The 19,081-nt window shown below is 41.5% G+C and overlaps 1 protein-coding gene across 1 annotated transcript in view; it reads left to right on the top strand.

The window, feature by feature from the left end:
• Positions 1-10,640: 10,640 nt before the first annotated feature.
• Positions 10,641-19,081, top strand: part of mcm9 (minichromosome maintenance 9 homologous recombination repair factor) — a 45,446-nt gene continuing 37,005 nt past the window's right edge. The window contains exons 1-3 of the mRNA XM_048531799.1: positions 10,641-10,849; positions 13,943-14,257; positions 15,264-15,580. Coding sequence (XP_048387756.1) covers positions 13,948-14,257; positions 15,264-15,580 — 627 coding nt within the window. The 5' untranslated portion in view covers positions 10,641-10,849; positions 13,943-13,947. The remainder of the gene's footprint in view (positions 10,850-13,942; positions 14,258-15,263; positions 15,581-19,081) is intronic.

Here is a 19,081-nt window from a genome sequence, read left to right as displayed (position 1 = left end):
ATTCCTTGAGCTGTTCCAATCAAGCCAAGTGATCTACTTGGGGTACAGAGTCAACTAGGCCATGTTATGTCCTTTGAAAGATAAAGAGAGGGTGATCAAACGTGCCCCGGCTCTCGTGTCAGTGCTAGAGCTTATGTCTTACCTTGGGGCAGTGAATTATTATGGAAAGTTCATACATAACCTTGACCTCCACCCTGGAAATGGTTTGCGACTGGGAGGTGCAGTTCGCTCCACACTGCCCTCCAACCCCACCACACCCGGCACCTTCCCCTGCAACCGCAGGAAATGCTACACTTGCCCCCACACCTCCTCCCCCACCCCTATCCCAGGCGCCAAGATGACTTCCCATATTAAGCAGAGGTTCACCTGCACATCTGCCAATGTGATATACTGCATCCACTGTACCCGGTGTGGCTGCCTCTACATTGGGGAAACCAAGCGGAGGCTTGGGGACCGCTTTGCAGAACACCTCCGCTCGGTTCGCAATAAACAACTGCACCTCCCAGTCGCAAACCATTTCCACTCCCCCTCCCATTCTTTAGATGACATGTTCATCATGGGCCTCCTGCACTGCCACAATGATGCCACCCGAAGGTTGCAGGAACAGCAACTCATATTCTGCTTGGGAACCCTGCAGCCCAATGGTATCAATGTGGACTTCACCAGCTTCAAAATCTCCCCTTCCCCCACCGCATCCCTAAACCAGCCCAGTTCGTCCCCTCCCCCCACTGCACCACACAACCAGCCCAGCTCTTCCCCTCCACCCACTGCATCCCAAAACCAGTCCAACCTGTCTCTGCCTCCCTAACCTGTTCTTCCTCTCACCCATCCCTTCCTTCCACCCCAGGCCACACCTCCATCTCCTACCCACTAACCTCATCCCACCTCCTTGACCTGTCCGTCTTCCCTGGACTGACCTATCCCCTCCCTACCTCCCCACCTATACTCTCCTCTCCACCTATCTTCTTTTCTCTCCATCTTCGGTCTGCCTCCCCCTCTCTCCCTATTTATCCCAGAACCCTCTCCTCATCCCCCTCTCTGATGAAGGGTCTAAGCCCAAACCGTCAGCTTTTGTGCTCCTGAGATGCTGCTGGGCCTGCTGTGTTCATCCAGCCTCACATTTTATTATCTAGAAAAGAACTAGCCTCTGTTCTTGATCTCAGAGCTGGAGGGATGTAGTGATTGTAATGAGGTCAGCCAAGTGGGCCTCATAGAATATGAGTTACCTGATTGGGGCTGTTAACCTGGTCCGATCAGGGAGCCCTGGTTGACAGATATAAACAGGAGTGTCAGAGGTTCTGTTCGCTCTAAAAGCTGGCTTTGAGGGAGCTATATCAGTGTCAGGAACTCTCCACATGTAACTAAAGAGTGACTTGGTAACAGGATACTGGTTTCCAGAGGGAGGGGACGAACTGGGCTGGTTTTGGGATGCGGTGGGGGAAGGGGAGATTTTGAAGCTGGTGAAGTCCACATTGATACCATTGGGCTGCAGGGTTCCCAAGCGGAATATGAGTTGCTGTTCCTGCAACCTTCGGGTGGCATCATTGTGGAGTTATTTGAAAAAAAAAGCTTAGATGAAATGACAACAGCTGATTTTGCAAAGCCAAAGCATGAGAAAAATCAAACAAATGAAGAATCTAAAGATATCTCTCAAGAAGGAGTAAATTGCAAAAAAAGAAACAGGGGCTATACAAATGCAAAATAAAGAGGAAAAATAGGACAGTAATGTCAAAACTTGCAAAGATGAAGGAAGCAAAATAAGGACAGAGATAACATTCTGTAATTGTTGAAGTCAGTGAGTCCAGAAGGCTCAGAAGGTAAAGTGTCTCATCAAAAGCTGAGTTGTTCCTCAATATTGTGCTGAATTCCCCTGGAATGTTGCAATTAGCTGACAACAGTGGGGTCAGAATAGGTGCAAGGTGGAGACTAAAAAGACAGGTATATAGAAGCTAAGAAACTAGCATATGGCCTGAAAGAAGATATTCCACAAAGCAATCTCACCCAATCTGTGGTGTTTCTCCTCAGTATAGAACATACTGCATTATAAAACACTTGAAAGAAGTGCAGCTAAATTGCTGCTTCACCTAGAAGGATTGTTCACCGTCTTGGACAGTGAGGGCAAAGTTATAATGGGCAGTGTCACAACTCATGTGTTAGCATAGAAGGAACATGATGTTGGGAATGATGGAGAAATGGACAGGGTTGTTGTCGAGGAATGGTCTGTCTGAAATATTAAGAGTGCTGGGAAAATGCATTTGGCAGTGGTAATATGCTGAAGGTGACAGAAATGACAAAGAATGATCCACTGAACAAGGAGGCCGGTTAGATGGAAAGTGGGGGTCAGGGGGAATTGTATCCTGGTCTGGGAAGCAGAGGAAGAGAGTGAAAGCAAAACTGCAGGAAATGAGATGGACTTGTGTGGTGGTAGTATCCTATGTTGAGGAAAAATGAAGACAGAGCTAAAGTATTTTTACGGAAGGTTTTAATCTTCTTTAAGTTGCTGACAGGAGAGAGCCCAAAGTTGACATTATTCATTCCAGTAAATCAGTAAGGGCTGGATTTAATACAGGCCGTCCTGGTGAAGACCATGACAGCTGAGCCAACTTAACTAGGGAGATGGCGGGGCTGGGGTCAGGAGTATGGGGAATGCATAGCAGTCTCCCAGTGGTGGCAAACACTTCCAAGATTTAGTTGAGAGTTCAAAGGGTCTGATGGCTGTCCTTGGCCACTGATGGAGGATGATCTATTGGTTCATTAATGAGCTAGTTAACATCCGCAATCCCCAAGGTCACTGCCATTCAGTAGTGCTCAGGGATTTAATGATGGCTGCATGGCTTTTCTGTGACCTCAGGCAGTACAACAAACCTCACTGGGTTTACCAGTGGCTCCACCATCTTCCTGCCTGAGCCTGATTGTGTCCAAAGTGTGGAAACCCATGGATTGCCTTCTTGCCCCTATGCTAATTACATCCCACTTGATGCCCATTGAGGAATATTGTCCTGACTCTGCTAGTGTACAACCAGTGGTAGATGGGTGGCTCACCATGCCAGAAGCATGACAGGCACAGGTTTACTTGCGGGCAGCCAGTAGGCATGAGGGCCTCACTCAAAGGAAGGGAGGTGCTATCTGAGAGCCACAACACTGCCCTCACTAACATCGGATTGCCTGGCAGCTCTTGGCAACCAGGACTTCCACCCACTGGGAATTCATGATCCTTGGGGAAGACCCATGGATGAGTTGAGTGGAGCAGTTCTTTGCAAAAAAAAGTGTCCATTGGGGTCTCACTGGCTCTCCAGCTGGTGGACCTGTCCCACCACCTCTCTGCACAATTTCTCGACCTTTGGTGAGTGGATTGGAGCAAGCAGGCATTGCTCCCACTGGTAGTACTGAGCATGTCGTGGAGGCAGCTGAATGGTGGCTACTTCATTGCCCAGATTTCAATTGACTTTATACAAATCCAATAGGAATTCCCTGCAGACTTGCCCAGCCAGTGAGGGAGACTGAGTCCATTCTTTTGCGTTTTAGTATTGCTCATCAAAATTGTTCCAGTTTCGCTTAATTTTCCAGTTTAGATGCAAAGATAGATTATAAAATCACATCCTAAAAATAGAAGAGTTAAAAGTAAAGGAGGATCTTTCTAGCTTTCGACAAAATGGTGGCCTCCTTCCCCATGTTCTCCATGTCATGAATGATAAGTGAATTCTAATTTTAAACAATTAAGATGGTTGAAGTATAAATTGCACATCAATTCTTCTAACTTTAAACTGCAATAATATTTTGATGTCCATTTTATTTGGGTCTTTTTCATTCTGTGGATTAAGGCTAAAGCATGTTGAATACAATAATAGTTCTCCAAATTTTTAAAAAGTTATTATTTGTTCTAGTGTTTTGTTTATTGTTAGCTTCTCGAAGGCCAAATTAATGACCAAATATATATGCTAAAGAAAAATATTTTTCATTCCGTGCATAGTAATATGTATCATGCGTATCAATAAACATCGATGGAAATTATTTGGTAGCAAATTTCTAAGAATGTATGAATGAAAAGGAAGCACATTTTCCACTTCCTCCTAGTTTGCCAGAAATTGGGCTGTAATGTTACTCCTTCTGGCGAAGTCCAATTTGCATTGAGCTGTTTGGAGAGCTTTTCATTGTGAGGCCTATTGAATTATGTCACCATATCTCATCAAACTCATCTCATAATTTGCCTGCACTGCATTATCATGTCTCACACATCTGATTTCCGTCCTATCTTACCACGTTATGCCTAGAACAACTTTCATAATACTCAGCAATACCAAAAGATCTGTATCCTTTGTGGCCATGCCATCTTTAAACATTTATTGTACACTCAGCCAACCACTGTCAGTCTGGACATGCTCTCAAGGTTCCTGACTTGGCAGACAGGGGGAGAATTTAATCAAATTCAATAGAAGAATGATGCCTCACTTTGTGGGCAGGGACATGAACTCCTGCTGGACTGGGTAGTGCTGATACCAAACTTCCTCTCCGCCTAGCACTAACAGTGGATGCCACGACTCCGCAACATGCCATCCTCGTATGAGGGTGTCACCTTGGAGAAAGCAATCTCAGTCATCTGAAGGAATGTCCAGTACTGTTGAAAGAAGTTCAATGTCCTTCTCCAATCTGCTGGGACTATCCTCTGTCTCGTACCTCATATTCACTCTATCTCTGTCACTGCATCCACATCCCACTAAGGCTAATGCTCTAACACTCTCACTGTTGCCTGCAACACCTTCCCTACTCACACATCTCCACCCAAACCTCAAAACCACTGACCCTGCATGCCCCTTGTGCCACTTAATAACTTTCTCAGGACACCTTCCACCTGCAAAGGTAACAGCTGTGCTAACCACTCTCACCTCCTATAACACTGGCCTCTCTCACAATCTGTGGGAAAAACAACCCATGACAGGACAGAAAGGTGGGTGATAGGCTGCCCAACTTTCTGATCCTCATCCTTATGATGAAGGTATCCTGAGTCTGACCACCCCAAGCTGCACCTGGACTGGTATCAGAGTCTGCCCTTGATTTACTCTGCAGGCACCCCCTGAGTGAAGGCTAGGTCCCTTGAGTTGACTGAGGCCTGCTAACTGCTATGCAAGCTCTCTAGCTTTGTGTCTGTGCTAAACAGTAATGGCAAGACAAAGGTAATTTGAGCCTGGCCTACAGGTAAGGCTCATTAAGGAAAGAGAAGGCAATGTAAGGTAAGGTTACAAGAAGCATCCAGGTTGGCTCAAAGTGAATGAGCACTATGAGATCAAGTGAAAAGCCTGGAGATAGAGCCTGCAAGTACATCTGAAATGTGCCATGAGGGATTTTAAGGGCTGGCACATTTTGGATGTGAATATTTGTGGATGTAGGGTGCAAGTAACTGTTGCCTGTGGACTGTATCCCAAAATTGTTCGTGCTTGGTTTCCAACACAGGAGGTCATTCAGAGCAAGCGGTGAACAGAATCTGCCAGGTACTGGCTCTAGTTTCCATATCAAGTTTTTCTGATGTCTAATTTATTTGATGAGTTTGGTAAGATGGGTACTGAATGTTAATGAGGTGAGTTAAATGCCATTAACTGGGCAGTTAATAACCACTGATTCCATCGACTGGCATCTTGCTGCTGCCTAACAAGAATCTTGTCAATGACACCTGCGAAAATGAGACAATCCCAACTTTGAGATGGGCCTCAATGCCTCACCTAATTGTGGCACACTTCTCACTATATGATTGCTACCTATACCTGTGGACAGTAAAGCTATGGTTTTCCATGGGAAAAGCTTATTATTATATTTCAGTGCAGACTTACAAGAATTGAGTCAGGTATACATTAGATTTACATAGATTTCTGAACCCTGCCAATGTATGTTGGAAATTCAGGTCTTCACACACAGTATGGACAATTAAAAATGATGCTGATATGCTACAAATGCTCGGATCTTTACGGAGACTAAACTGGTGTCCTGCATCAACTGATTTCTTTTAGATTTTGGTATTGCTAATTGTGACTAATTTAATTGTGAAATTGCTGAAAGGTTTGACAAAAGAACTTTGTTTTAAATGTGAGTTGTTCTGAATTCAGTCATGGGCATGTGCATCACTGGACGGGCCAGTGTTAATTACCCATCCCTAGTTGTCCTGGAGAAAATGATGTTGAGCTGCCTTCTTAGTCCACATGCTGAAAGTAGATCCCCAATACCCTTAGGGAGGGTATTGAACATATAAACATAGTTGTGTAACTTTGTAATCCCATAGTTTACATATATTTGCTGGAATCAAGATTTGCACAGCAGTTTTCAAATTGGCTGGCAGGCTGCATTGATAGACGTTTGTTTTGGCATAAGATTTTAAAAAGGCAACTTCGCCATCTGTCATTACACTATGTGTCTCTGTGCAGGTCCCATTATTTCTTTACTGTTCATTTTCTCTGCTGTGGGCTGTTGTTGTTTTTTTTCCTTTCCAGATTGATCCCACCTCTTTCTCCCCATCTACTGCTGATCTTCTTTGTTTTCTTTCCAGGTTTCACTCCTCATTCAGCAATATCTCGTTTTCTACAATTTCTGCATTGTCTCTTTATCAACTGCAATCTTTCCAAAGATCAAGTGGGAAATACATTTCAAATTCTCTATACACATATACACCTGGAAATCAATGCAAGTTATCTGTTGTCTCATTAGGGTGTGTTTGGAGTGTATTAAAAATACATAACCTTGTCCAAATACAGAAAGATACACAAAATCATCCTGTGTACTAGGTTGAATGGTAGCTCATTAACACATAAATCCAATACAAGTAATAATATTTTTGCCCTGGTTGTTTTACTCATAAGTAAATCTGAGACATACTCAAAGTTAAGATACACATACTGCATTAGAATTAGGGAATGATTTTTGAGATGAGGGATCTGAGAGGCTTGAAGAAATTGTACAAGTACGGTGAGTGGAAGCCATGGAAAAATGAGGATTATTTCAGATGAGCCATTTTAAAAAAAAGGGTGGGATGCTGACACATTTGAAATGAGCCTTATGCAAATAAAGCTTCAAGAAATTTGTTTCAGAACCACCACAACGCACTGAGCTTTATCTTGCAAAAGGACGATATCTGCCTTCACAAGTTTCTCATTTTCCTTGATACACAAATAGCATTATAAACAGAAGCAAAGGCCCTTGTGGTGCAGTGGTAATGTTCCTATCTTTGGGCCAGAGGCCTGGGTTCAAGTCTCACCTGCTCCTGAGGTGCGTAATAACATGACCAAAAAGGTTGATTAAAACATATCTATGAACCGAAGAAGGCTTTACAGATAGGAAACAAAGATAAAAGATCCCCACCTTGAAGCAGATGGTCTGGCAATAGCAGAAAGACTTTTGCTGAGGATGCTGTGACTGACACGCTATGAAGCCTCTTTGGCATTTAGGCTGAGCATACAATCATTGTATGTACAGCCAAAATTTACTTCAGAAGAGAATATTTGTAACATTTGACAGAAACCAACAGGAATCTCTCGGCAAGTCACAGAATCCCCAGAGTGTGGAAACAAGTCATTGAGCGCAACAAGTCCACACTGCCCCTTTGAAGAACATCCCACCCAGACCCATTCCCTGACCCCTGCATTTTTCCCCATGTCTAACCCACCTAACCTAAACATCCCAGGGCACTATGGGCAATTTAACATGGTTGATCCACCTACCCTGCACATCTTTGGACTGTGGGAAGAAAGCAGACCACACCCACACTGACAGGGAGAATGTACAAACTTCACACAGATAGTCACCCAAGGCTGGGATTGAACCTGGGTCCCTGGTGCTGTGAGGCAGCAGTGCTAACCACTGAGCCTCCACGTCAGTCCACATGAGTTAGATGTTGATATCCTGATTTGCCAGCTCTGAAAAAGATTCAGTGTGAGCAATCACACTCTCCAGCCCTATATGCAGAAACAACAACTTACCTTCCTATCTTTTTGCCCCTCCATTTCTCCTGTCACTTCTGTACACAGACCCTTTCCTCTCTCCAACCTTCATCAGTCTCTCCTTCCATCATTCCTCCTCTCCTCTGCTCCCCATCTGCTATACTCCAATTCACTCAAATCCACTCTTCCTGTTCTCCGGGCCACCCTTATTCTCCTGTTCCCATTCCCACCTTTCAGCTGTTCCAGAACTCTTCCCTCTCATCAACTTGCTTCTTCTTTCATCCTCTCTTTCTGCCCTGTCTCCGGTCATCCGTTCTCTCGTCCATCCCCACCTTTTTTTCGTTTTCACTTCCTTCATCCAAATTTGCTTGGGAGTCAAAAGGTTACTGTCAAATGCAATCCTGGGCTGAGATATGACCTCTGCTGACTTCAGTCTGGTAAGAATCCATCATTGTTGCACAGATGCACTGTAACAATTCATCAAGTCTCTTTCAAAGGCACCTCCAAACCCACTTTGCCTACTACCTTAAAGGCAGCAAATGCATGGAAAAAAAAACACTACCTGCAAGTTCCCCCTCTGACAGAATCGCTATCTGATCATTCCTTCATTAATGTTTATTCAAAATCCTGGAACCCTCTTCCTAATAGTACAGTGGGTGTACCTACATCACATTCCAGTGGTGCACCAGTTTCAGAAAGCAGCTCACCATCACGTTCTCAAGAGCAGTTATAAATGGGCAACAAATGTTGATCTAACCAGCAATGTTCAAAACAATGGCTTGTATTTCTGTATCCTTGTAGGGGAGGCAGTGACATAGTGGTGATGTTACTGGACTAATAATCCAGATTAATGTCTGGACACATGGATTTGAATCCCAACATGGCAGATAGTGAAATTTTAGTTCAATAAAAAGCAGTAAATGTCATAAAAACCCATCTCTCATGTCCTTTAGGGTTGGAAATCTGCCATCCTTACCTGGCCTAGCCTAATTAACTCCAGCTCAATTTGTTTGTCTCTTAACTATCTTCTGGGCAACTAGAATTTGCAATAAATGCAGTCCTGGCCAGCAATGCCCAGATCTCATGCATGAATACATATTAAAAGCCTTTAACATAATGGAAAAGACTGCACAGGAGCACTGCAAAACAAACCACGTGTAAAGAGTATTAATCTAGATGAGGTTTGGTTAAAGAGACAGATTTTGAGGAATTTCTTAAAGGGGAAAGGGAGGTAAAGAGTTCACCAAGTGCAGGGAGAGAATTAGGGCACAGGGTCCCAGCACGTGGAAGCATAGCCCCCAATAGTGGAGCAATGATGACGAGGAAAGCAGAAAAGGCTGGGGAAATTGTGACAGCGGAGGAATTTGAAAATGAGATTTGAAGAGAAATTGAACACAGAATTAATGGGCCTCCCCCCACTGCATCCCAAAACCAGACCAGCTTGTCCCCGCCTCCCTAACCTGTTCTTCCTCTCACCTATCCCCTCCTCCCACCTCAAGCTGCACCTCCATTTCCATCCTACTAACCTCATCTCACCCCCTTGTCCTCCCTGGACTGACCTATCCCCTTCCTACCTCCACTGGCTCCATCCCCGCCCCTTTAACTTGTCTGTCTCCTCTCCACCTATCTTCTCTTTGCATCTTTGGCCCCCTTCCGCTCTCCCCTCTCTCCCTATTTATTTCAGAATCCTCTCCCCATCTCCCTTTTCTGATGAAGAGTCTAGGCCCGACACGTGAGCTTTTGCGCTCCTAAGATGCTGCTTGGCCTGCTGTGTTCATCCAGCTCCACACCTTTGTTATCTTGAACACAGCTAGTTTTCTGATGACCCACAAAAGATCTTGAGGCATTATCTTGAAGGCCTTCCCCCTGGTGTTCATACACACACACACACCAGCAAAAGCACTGGAACAGATTATCTGGTTACATTGCTGCTGTTCTGTTAGTTGCAATGTGTCGACTGCATTGTCTACAATACTATCCTTCAGAAGGCTTGTATTAACTATGACGGATACATCCTGAGGTTGCAGGCGTGCGGAAATACAAATTCTTTCCTTTATCCAATTAATCCTCTCAATTTATATCTGAGAATTCACCTTAGAACACAAAATGTATTTCAAAATTAAAAGTGCACATATTTGCAACAAAACATCGGATATTCACGATCGTTAAAACTTATTTACGTAAACGAAACTGAAAAAAACCGTAATGAACGCGCGCTAATGTCACGGCTGGGAACCTACCACTGAATTCGAGGGGTGTAAGTAAGCGCTTCATTCCTTCTGTACAATATTACTGCACTGCACTCACTACAGAATATTGTCATTCCAGAAAATTACAATGAATTTTTTGGCACTCCATTAGGAATGATCGAAGAGGTGCTGATAAAAGTAGGAGAACCCACAACAATAGATTAACGTTGGCTCCTGTGTTTCTTGGTGGTGGAGTGGCTGGCGGGAGATGTGAACGGGAGTAGGGGATTCAGCGGCTGTCGTTGGTTGAGCGCTCCAGGTAATGTCCAGATATTTGCTGTTTCATTTATTTATTTATTCATTCATTCATTCATTCGCAAGGCCCTGCAGAATATTGCATCGTCCTTCACCATCCCCGGGTCCTCCTCATTGCGATGGAACTAACCCTCCCCAACCAAGGTGGGATTGTGACGTCAACCGGTCCCCCCGACTGTTGCGTCACCGTTCCCCTCTAGCCCCGGGGAAGTGATTGCTGGCTGTTTCTCCTGGCCGTAATCACTTTCACGGACCAGCAGTCTATCGGCAAAAACTGCCAGCAGCAATCATCGTTGTCACCAGAGCCCTTGAAGGGTTTACTTTACCAGAGTGAACCGGCGCTAACGTCACATTACCCGGCACATGCTAAAAGATTGGAGTCAAATGACAAAGCAACTGAAGTAAATCGAAATTGCACATAAAAATGTGAGTAACTACTGCGCATAAATGAGCCCTGACTGTTTTGGAATATTTGTTCACTAAAGCAACAATTTGCAGCTGTACGGCTCCATCAAATATGCTACCCAGCGCTGCTTTCTGGACGAAAATGAAAAAAAACATACAAGGGCATTAGAGATAATGGGAACTGCAGATGCTGGAGATTCCAAGATAATAAAATGTGAGGCTGGATGAACACAGCAGGCCAAGCAGCATCTCAGGAGCACAAAAGCTGACGTTTCGGGCCTGGACCCATACAAGGGCATTAGCGGGACTTCAGAGAAGCAAAACGTCTTAATTTTTCTTGTAAAGATTTTTTAAAAGTGGAGCCAATTTAGAGGGACTGAAATATTTGCGAAGGAAATTAGTAATATGCGGTTAACTGGGAAGCGGTAATACCGTAAAGGAATTGGAGGAATGAAGGTATAGGGAAGATAAAACAGGAGGGAGTTGTAGTATTCATTACAAACTGTGATCGAGGACTGGATTTTTGTTTTGTTCACAAAGTTATATATTATATAACAGCAAAGGAGGCCGTTATAGGAAAACAGGCCCTTCAGCCCACCTCGTCTGTGCCGACCAGGTTTTCTAAAGTGAACTAGTCCTATTTGCCTGCGTTTGGTCCATATTCCCACTAAACCTTTTCTAACCATCTACCTGTCCAAATGTCTCCTAAAAGTTGTACTGGTCTCTACCACTTCGTTGGTCAGCTGGTTCCATATATGCATCACCCTTTATGAAAAGCTTACTTCTCAAGTCCTTTTTAAATTTTATCCTCTCAAACCTATGCCCTCCAGTTTGGCCTCCCCTAACCTGGGGAAAAGACCATGGCTATTTACCTTATCTATGCCCCTCATGATTTTATAGAGCTTTATAAGGTCACCCCTCAGCTTCCGGCGCTCCTGGGAAAGAAGTCCCAGCCTATCCAGCCTCCTCCTCTAACTCAAACCGTGCTGTCCTGGCATTTCCTTGTATATCTGTTTTTTCCACTTTTCCAGTTGAATAACATCCTTCCGATAGCAGGCAGACCAGTACTATATGCAGAAGGTTATTGTGCCTGTCAGGTCTGCACCTGCTCTTCAGATGAATGAATAGTGTGATTCTCCATCTCCCTGGTTCTCAGCACATCATTTCTTCATAAATAACAATCCAATTCCCTTTTGAGTTCTTCAGTTGAATCTGCATCTGCTATAGTTTTAGGTGCTAAAACTGCACTAAAACGTTTTTCTTTAAATCCCTTTTGCAGCTTTTTGAGAATTTCTGCATATTTGTACCCACTTATTGAAAATTCCATGAGGGGAATGGTTTCTCCCTCTCTGCTCTATCTGAGCTCCTCATGATTTTGAATACCTCGATCAGATCTCCTCGTGGGCTTTTCTTTGCCAAGGAAAACAGTCTCAACTTCTCCAGTCTGTCTTCACAATAAAAGCTCCTCATTCTTGGATCATTCATATGAACCCCTTCTGTACTCTTTCTATGGCTTTCACATCATTCTGAAAGTGCACCTACTGAGCTGGATGCAATATTCCAGCTGAGGCCAAATTAGTGGCTTGTACAAGTTCATTGTAACCACCTTGTTCTTGTATTGATGCTCCTGTCAGTAAACCCTAGTAAACAGTGTGCTTTGATAACCATGTTGTTGACCTGTTCTATTACCTTCGATTATTTCTGCACCTATATGTGGAAAACACAGTGAACCACACGTGCACAGTTTGTAACACATGGCTAGTGGACACTTCTACTCCAAGAAATAATTCTTTTTTTCTTCAGACTAAGAGAAACTAAGATCAAGTTCACATTGGCCAAAAGATGTACAGTCAAATTGTATATGTAAGCAAATTCAGAAAAGGGATGTGTGAATAGTTGTGATTAATTTTTTAGTTTTTCTTTTCTTTTAATGCCTAATTAAATTTCAGGCTCTAACATCTGTTTTAATGAGTTCAATTGCTATTGGTACACGCTTAAAAACACTTATTGGTGCACTTAAAAGCATCTTCTCAGAGCTTTGTTTACCAGACAGCCTTTAAGAATAGAAAATAATTTGCTCTCTTGTTGACTGGAAATATTAAAATAGTTTTTGTGACTGATTGGATCAATATTTGGCCTGTAGCAGTCTGAGTGGTGTAAGATTACGTTGTTTATCAGGGCGTTTCACCAGTTTAACAAATAGAACCAACACTAAATTTACATATAGTTCAAAGTGTGCTATACAAAACTGCTTTTTAAACTGAGTGCTACTATTATTGCAGAGTAATACATTCACAGTGACAGGGAAACCAATGCCAGTTCTGAATTGCTTTAAAATCAATCCATAGTGTATTTGAATGAACACACATTTGTTTCTAAATCATGGAATCATAGAATCCCTATAGTATGGAAGCAGACATTTTGGCCCATCTGGTCCACAACTAACCACTCTTTCCCACCCACCGCCCCAGCCCATCCCTGTACCACTGCATTTCCCAAGGCTAACCCACCTAGCCTATGCATCCCTGGACATTATAGGCAATTTAGCACGGTCATTCCATCTAATCTGCACATGTTTGGACTGAGGGAGGGAACTGGAGCACCCAGAGGAAACACACGTAGACACAGGGAAGAATGTGCAAACTCTGTGTGGATGGTTGTCCGAAGCTGGAATCAAACCCAAGTCCCTGCTTTGAGGCAACAGCGCTGTGAAATAGTTTAGTTGGCCTGAGACCACTATAAATATATAACAGCTCATTTTAACCTATCTGTTGCAGAGAGAGAGTGGGAATTGATGTGGGTGATGGTACCAGGAATTTTGCTGCTGTAGTTGTAAGGATCATTATTAAGTGTATTCATGGCACTCTATGATCAAATTCAATATAAATTTGCTAAGTTATATTAACAGTTTAAGACTAAATAATTGCATTAAGTACATTTTATTCCAGTCATAGAGTTCTTTAAAAAAAATCTTTGTTTAATGATCAGTGCTACTTTTGTATTATCTGTTCCCAAAAAAAAAACTGATTTACCAACGATGTCACAGCATTTATTGTCTTTTTGTCACATATATGACATTTCACACATAATTCCTTTTTTTTTGTTTTACAACAGGAAGGATGCATCTGAATCCAGAACAAGTTGCCTTAATTGGACAAGTATTTGAATCTTATGTTGTAGAACTCCATAAAAATGATATAATCCATGTTCTACAACAGCCAGATACTGGTGCTCACTATCCCGTAATTGTGAATGCATTGACGCTGTTTGAAATCAGTATGGAAATTGGTGAATACTTAAATGCATTTCCTAATGAAATGTTTCCAATATTTGACAATGCACTGCACAGAGCAGCCATGACAATTCTGCAGTCATATCCAGAGCCACATAATTTGGTGATGAAACAAAAAGTTCACGTGCGAATTTCAGGTCAGGAAAAGTACTGATCTATAACGTCCTAGCAAACTGAAATTTGTAGCAGTTTAATCAGTGCCTGTTGACCTTCATTGCTTATTGTGTCTTTTTTTATGATTATTGGGCACAGGAAAGAAATTGAAGTGCTTTTCAGTGACGACATCTGGGGTCTCACCAGCTCTGTGAACAGACCACGAGAGCCCCCACTGTTGAAATATTTCAACATATTTTTGAATATTAGTGACAGGGCAAAAAGCCTGTTCCTAGGCCTTTTCACTTCAGAATTGATCAGGTCAGAGACAAGAATGGGCCCAGCTCCCACCTTTCATCCTCCTTCCTAATTAAATGCTCCTGAGCTACTGAACATGCCAAGGGGGAGGTTGACAGGAGTCTGTCAACCATCATTTGTAAGAACTATTTTGTGGCAAGATGGAAGAGATGGCAGCAAACTGAGTGTAGTTTTTGTTTTTTTTGTTTCACCTACACTGGCTCAGAGTGCAGCTCGTTGTGACAAGTGATTTTGAGCAGGGCTGCAGGGTAGAAATTCATTGGCACACATTAAGCTTTAATCAGCATCTAGATGGCCGGTGTGAAGACCAGCGTGCTCATCAATTCCAGCACGTGTGTGTTGGTACAAGTTTCTGTGCAAGGTTCAGAGCCTACACCAGAAACAATAAGTGCCTTTGCATTTGCAAATGGGTACCCTGTCCACTTTCACAGATGGACATAACAGTTTCTAATCTTAGTAAAAGAGCGCAGGAGATCTGATCTTTTAATTTGTATGTACTTATTCATTAAACTATAATTCTGGTCATTTATCTCATTCACAAAGGACCAAATCAACTGGTGCATTTTCCTAAATTCCGACAGTGATCACACTTGTTTGAATGTAATTCATTAAAAAGGATTGAGAAGGTTACTATATAAATGCAATCTCTTTCTTCACAGAGAATGGCAAAGTGAATTTGTGATTTCATGTTTTGAGTAAAACACGAATGTTATTTGTTTCTTTATTTGTCAGGATTGCCACTTTGTCCTGAACTGACAAGAGATCGTATACCAAAAACCCGAGATGTTAGTCATTTCCTCTCTGTTATTGGAACAGTCATACGAACTGGAATGGTGAAGGTGTTAGAATTTGAACATGAGTATATGTGCAACAAATGCCGTCACATCTTCACAGTGACTGCAGACTTTGAACAGTATTACACCACCTGCCGTCCTACATCCTGCCCAAACCCAGAAGGTTGCAACTCAATGAAATTTACATCCCTCTCTGGGTCCATGTCTTCTCCTGCCAGTTGTAAAGATTACCAAGAAATCAAAATTCAGGAGCAGGTGATCTGAAACTACGTTAATATTAAAATATGTTACTTAATTCTTGCTAATAGATATTTTTGTCCGTAAATGGTATTATAATGGTTTATATCAATTTTACAGTAATTTTTAAACTTTAATATGAAATGTTAATTGTAAATGTTGGGAATTGAGTCACAGGGTCCAAATTAAATTTTATTTCATAATAGACCACAGTTTTGTTCAGTTAGGTCAACTTCAAAGCTATTTAAAAACTGTGTTCAGGACTTGTTTTGAGATTCCCACTCACATTCCCATTCAAGAATGTTGGAGAAAGAATAGGCTATTTGGTATGCCAAGTGTGCTTTTCTGTTCAGTTTTATCATAACTAGTCATCCACTTCATCGAGGATGTGTATTTTTCATTTACTGTCCTTATCTCTCTGTTGGTAATTCGAAATTTGTCAATCTCTAATTCAAACATTGTCAATGACTGAGGTTTTACAGTTCCTTGGGGTAGAGATTTCCAAAGATTCACATCTGAGTTATAAAAACAGGTCTCCTCATCTTGGTCATAAGGCTTCCCCTAATTTCAAAGTTGTATTGTCCACTTTAGGCACACCTTATCTACATCTACCTCATCTATCACTTTTTAAGTATTTTGTAAGGTTCTATGAGATTACCATTTCTCATCCTTGAAAACGTTCGTGACTACAGGCTTGGTTTCCCCAATCTGATTCATAAGGCATTCCCACCATCTCAGGAACAATTCCATTGAATCTTTGTTGCACTATCTCAATGGAAGTAATTTTTTTAAGGGAAGAAGACCAAAATTGCATACTATAATCTATGTACAGCTTGACCTAGGTTCTGTAAAATTGACGTAGGTGTTCATTATTCCTCTAGTCAAATTATCTTGCACAAGCGGATAACATATCATAAGCCTTTCAAATAGCTTGCCATATCTGCATGTTAGCCTTCGGTGATTTACTGACGAGGATACTCAGGTCCCTTTGTACATGTACATTTTCTGATCTCTTACCATTGAAGAATTACTGTACACATCTGTTTGTCCTAACTTCATATTTTTCCAGATCATTTTTCTGTTTGTTGTGCTCTTGTTCACTCACCAAGTCTGTTCAAATGCTCTGGAAGTCACTTTGCATATCCATATAACAATACACATTTGCACATAGCTTTGTTTCATGTGGGAACTTGGAAAAATTGCTTTTGGTCCGTACTCAGAATCATTGATCTATACTGTGAACAGCTATGACCTATTGATCTTTGTGGTGATTCACTAGTCACAGCCTGCTGACATGAAAATGGCATGTTTATTCCTTCCCCCTGTTTATTCTGTGCCAGTATGTTACCTCCTATTTATACACTTTAATTTTGCTAACCATTCATCTATGAGGGACTTTATCAAAACCTTCTGAAAACCAAGTACATAATGTCCACTCTCTCTCGCTTTTATCAATTCTATTAGCAACAATCTCAAAGCACCGGTAGGTTCATCAAACACAATTTCTCATTCACCAATCCATTCTGACAATGTTCAATCAGACCAATATTATCCAAATATCCAGTTATCACATCATTTATAGTAGATCTAGCATTTCCTGACTATTGTTGTAAGACCAAGGGGTCCGTAATTCACTATCTTTTCTCCCCTTCCCTTGGTGGGGATGGGGGGGTGGTTTGGGGTGAGCTAGGGATTGGGAGAAGCTGGGGTGTGTGCTTCAATGCTCTGGATATAGAAGATCATGTCTGGAAAGCTTTACAATCTTCAATCTCATTAATCCCAATACAACCCTGAATTTCTCATTCCCCTTAATCCCTTGAATATCTAATTCAACCAGATTTCTTGCATCTTCCACAATTAAATGCAGCCACAAAGTAATAATTTAGCTTCTGTACCTTTTTCTCTATTTCCATTTGTAAATTTTCCTCACTCTCACTGTAACTGATCCAGATTTGTCTTGGCCAAAAGTTTCTTTTTTACGTAACTATTGAAACTTTTTTGCTAGCTTACATTCATAATCTATTCTCATTTAGTTTGTTGTGTGCTTGGTCCTCCTTTGCTGTTTTCTAAAATCATCCTACTCTGCAAGTTTACCATTATTTCTGCTAAAATTATGGGACTTTTCTTCACATTTTGTGTAATTCTTACATTCCTGTGTTAGCCAAATTGATTTTCTTTGGGGAATTTTGAGCCTTGAAGCATGTTGCAATACTATGCAAAACCTCTTGAAAGAATGTACATTCCCTGTGTTTTACCTTTTTACTGTGCTATCACAATCCACCTTGCTCCTCATCACTTCAAAACTTTCCTTTGTTCAAGTTAAACACACTGGCTTCAAGTTGAATTACCTCACTTTCAATCATACTCTAAAATTCTTTCATATTACTTATCCCTAAAGATTATTTTAATACATATTAATTAGGTTGTTATTATTATTAATAGGTGCTTCAACCACGTATCTTGCCTAATCATGCACGCATATCTGAAAGCTCGGACCAATTAATGATTTAATCGGCAAATAATGTATTTTTCAAGTGAAATGAATTGTTGACATTGCTTGATTGAGATCTTTATGGTTATAATACATTGGAAAGATAGCATAGTAAAATAAACAAATGTCTCAATGTTATTTTGGACAAATTAATGTGTTTGAAGTCTCACGTGCACACACACTTTGTAACAAATTTCCATCTATGTTTTACTGACTAGAAATTAATTGGCAGAGCCACTGCAATTTTCTGTTGTGTGTTGCTGGCATAAAACTCCCCTGCTGGCAGACTGAATTTGATTCTTGACCTCCAGCCATGCTATTCTTTGTAGAAAGTTTATGACTAATGAAGCTAGCAAAGCAATGGAAATGACTGCATTTTTTCAACATTATGCTGAATGAATGGCATTATGTCATGTCAAATTCGAACAAAATTTGGACCGGCAACAACATAGGGAATCTGGGACTATGTGAATAGGATAAGCTATGGTAAGTCTCCATAATGGAGCAAACTGAGGCATCCATACTGAAAGAGTCTAAATTGGGAACTTTTAAGTTAGAAATGTATAAGAAGTGAAATAAATGTTAAAAAAATAAGTTGTTGAAGGGGGGGGAGAGAGAGAGAAGAAACAAAAAATATAATAACATTTGCCTTTTTCATTTTAAAACAATCCAACAGTTAATGTTTGAATGAATGAGTTTGCACACTTGTTCATTTTCGGTAGCAGAGAGGTTGTTTGAAAATAATTTTTAAAATTCAGTTCACTTGAATGGAAAATGCCTGCTTTCCTTCTGTCATGGTTAATTCTTTAGAGCTGATTGTGTAATTGGCCATTGGTCTAACTGCAGGGAAAGGAACGAGCTGTTTAGTGAGTCTCTGATATGTGGTCAAGGCTTTATCTATTATTAATCTTGAACATAGTATACAATTTGGAGGTAAAATTAATATAGGGACTTGTTTTACACTAGCCGAAGTTTGGTAATTGAAGGCTTATTTTAGCTAATTTTCTGTTCCAACACATTAGTAGAGC

The sequence above is a fragment of the Stegostoma tigrinum genome, chromosome 4, assembly GCF_030684315.1.
Source record: "Stegostoma tigrinum isolate sSteTig4 chromosome 4, sSteTig4.hap1, whole genome shotgun sequence".
Classification (NCBI taxonomy): domain Eukaryota; kingdom Metazoa; phylum Chordata; class Chondrichthyes; order Orectolobiformes; family Stegostomatidae; genus Stegostoma; species Stegostoma tigrinum.
This window is presented reverse-complemented; position numbering and strand designations above follow the sequence as displayed.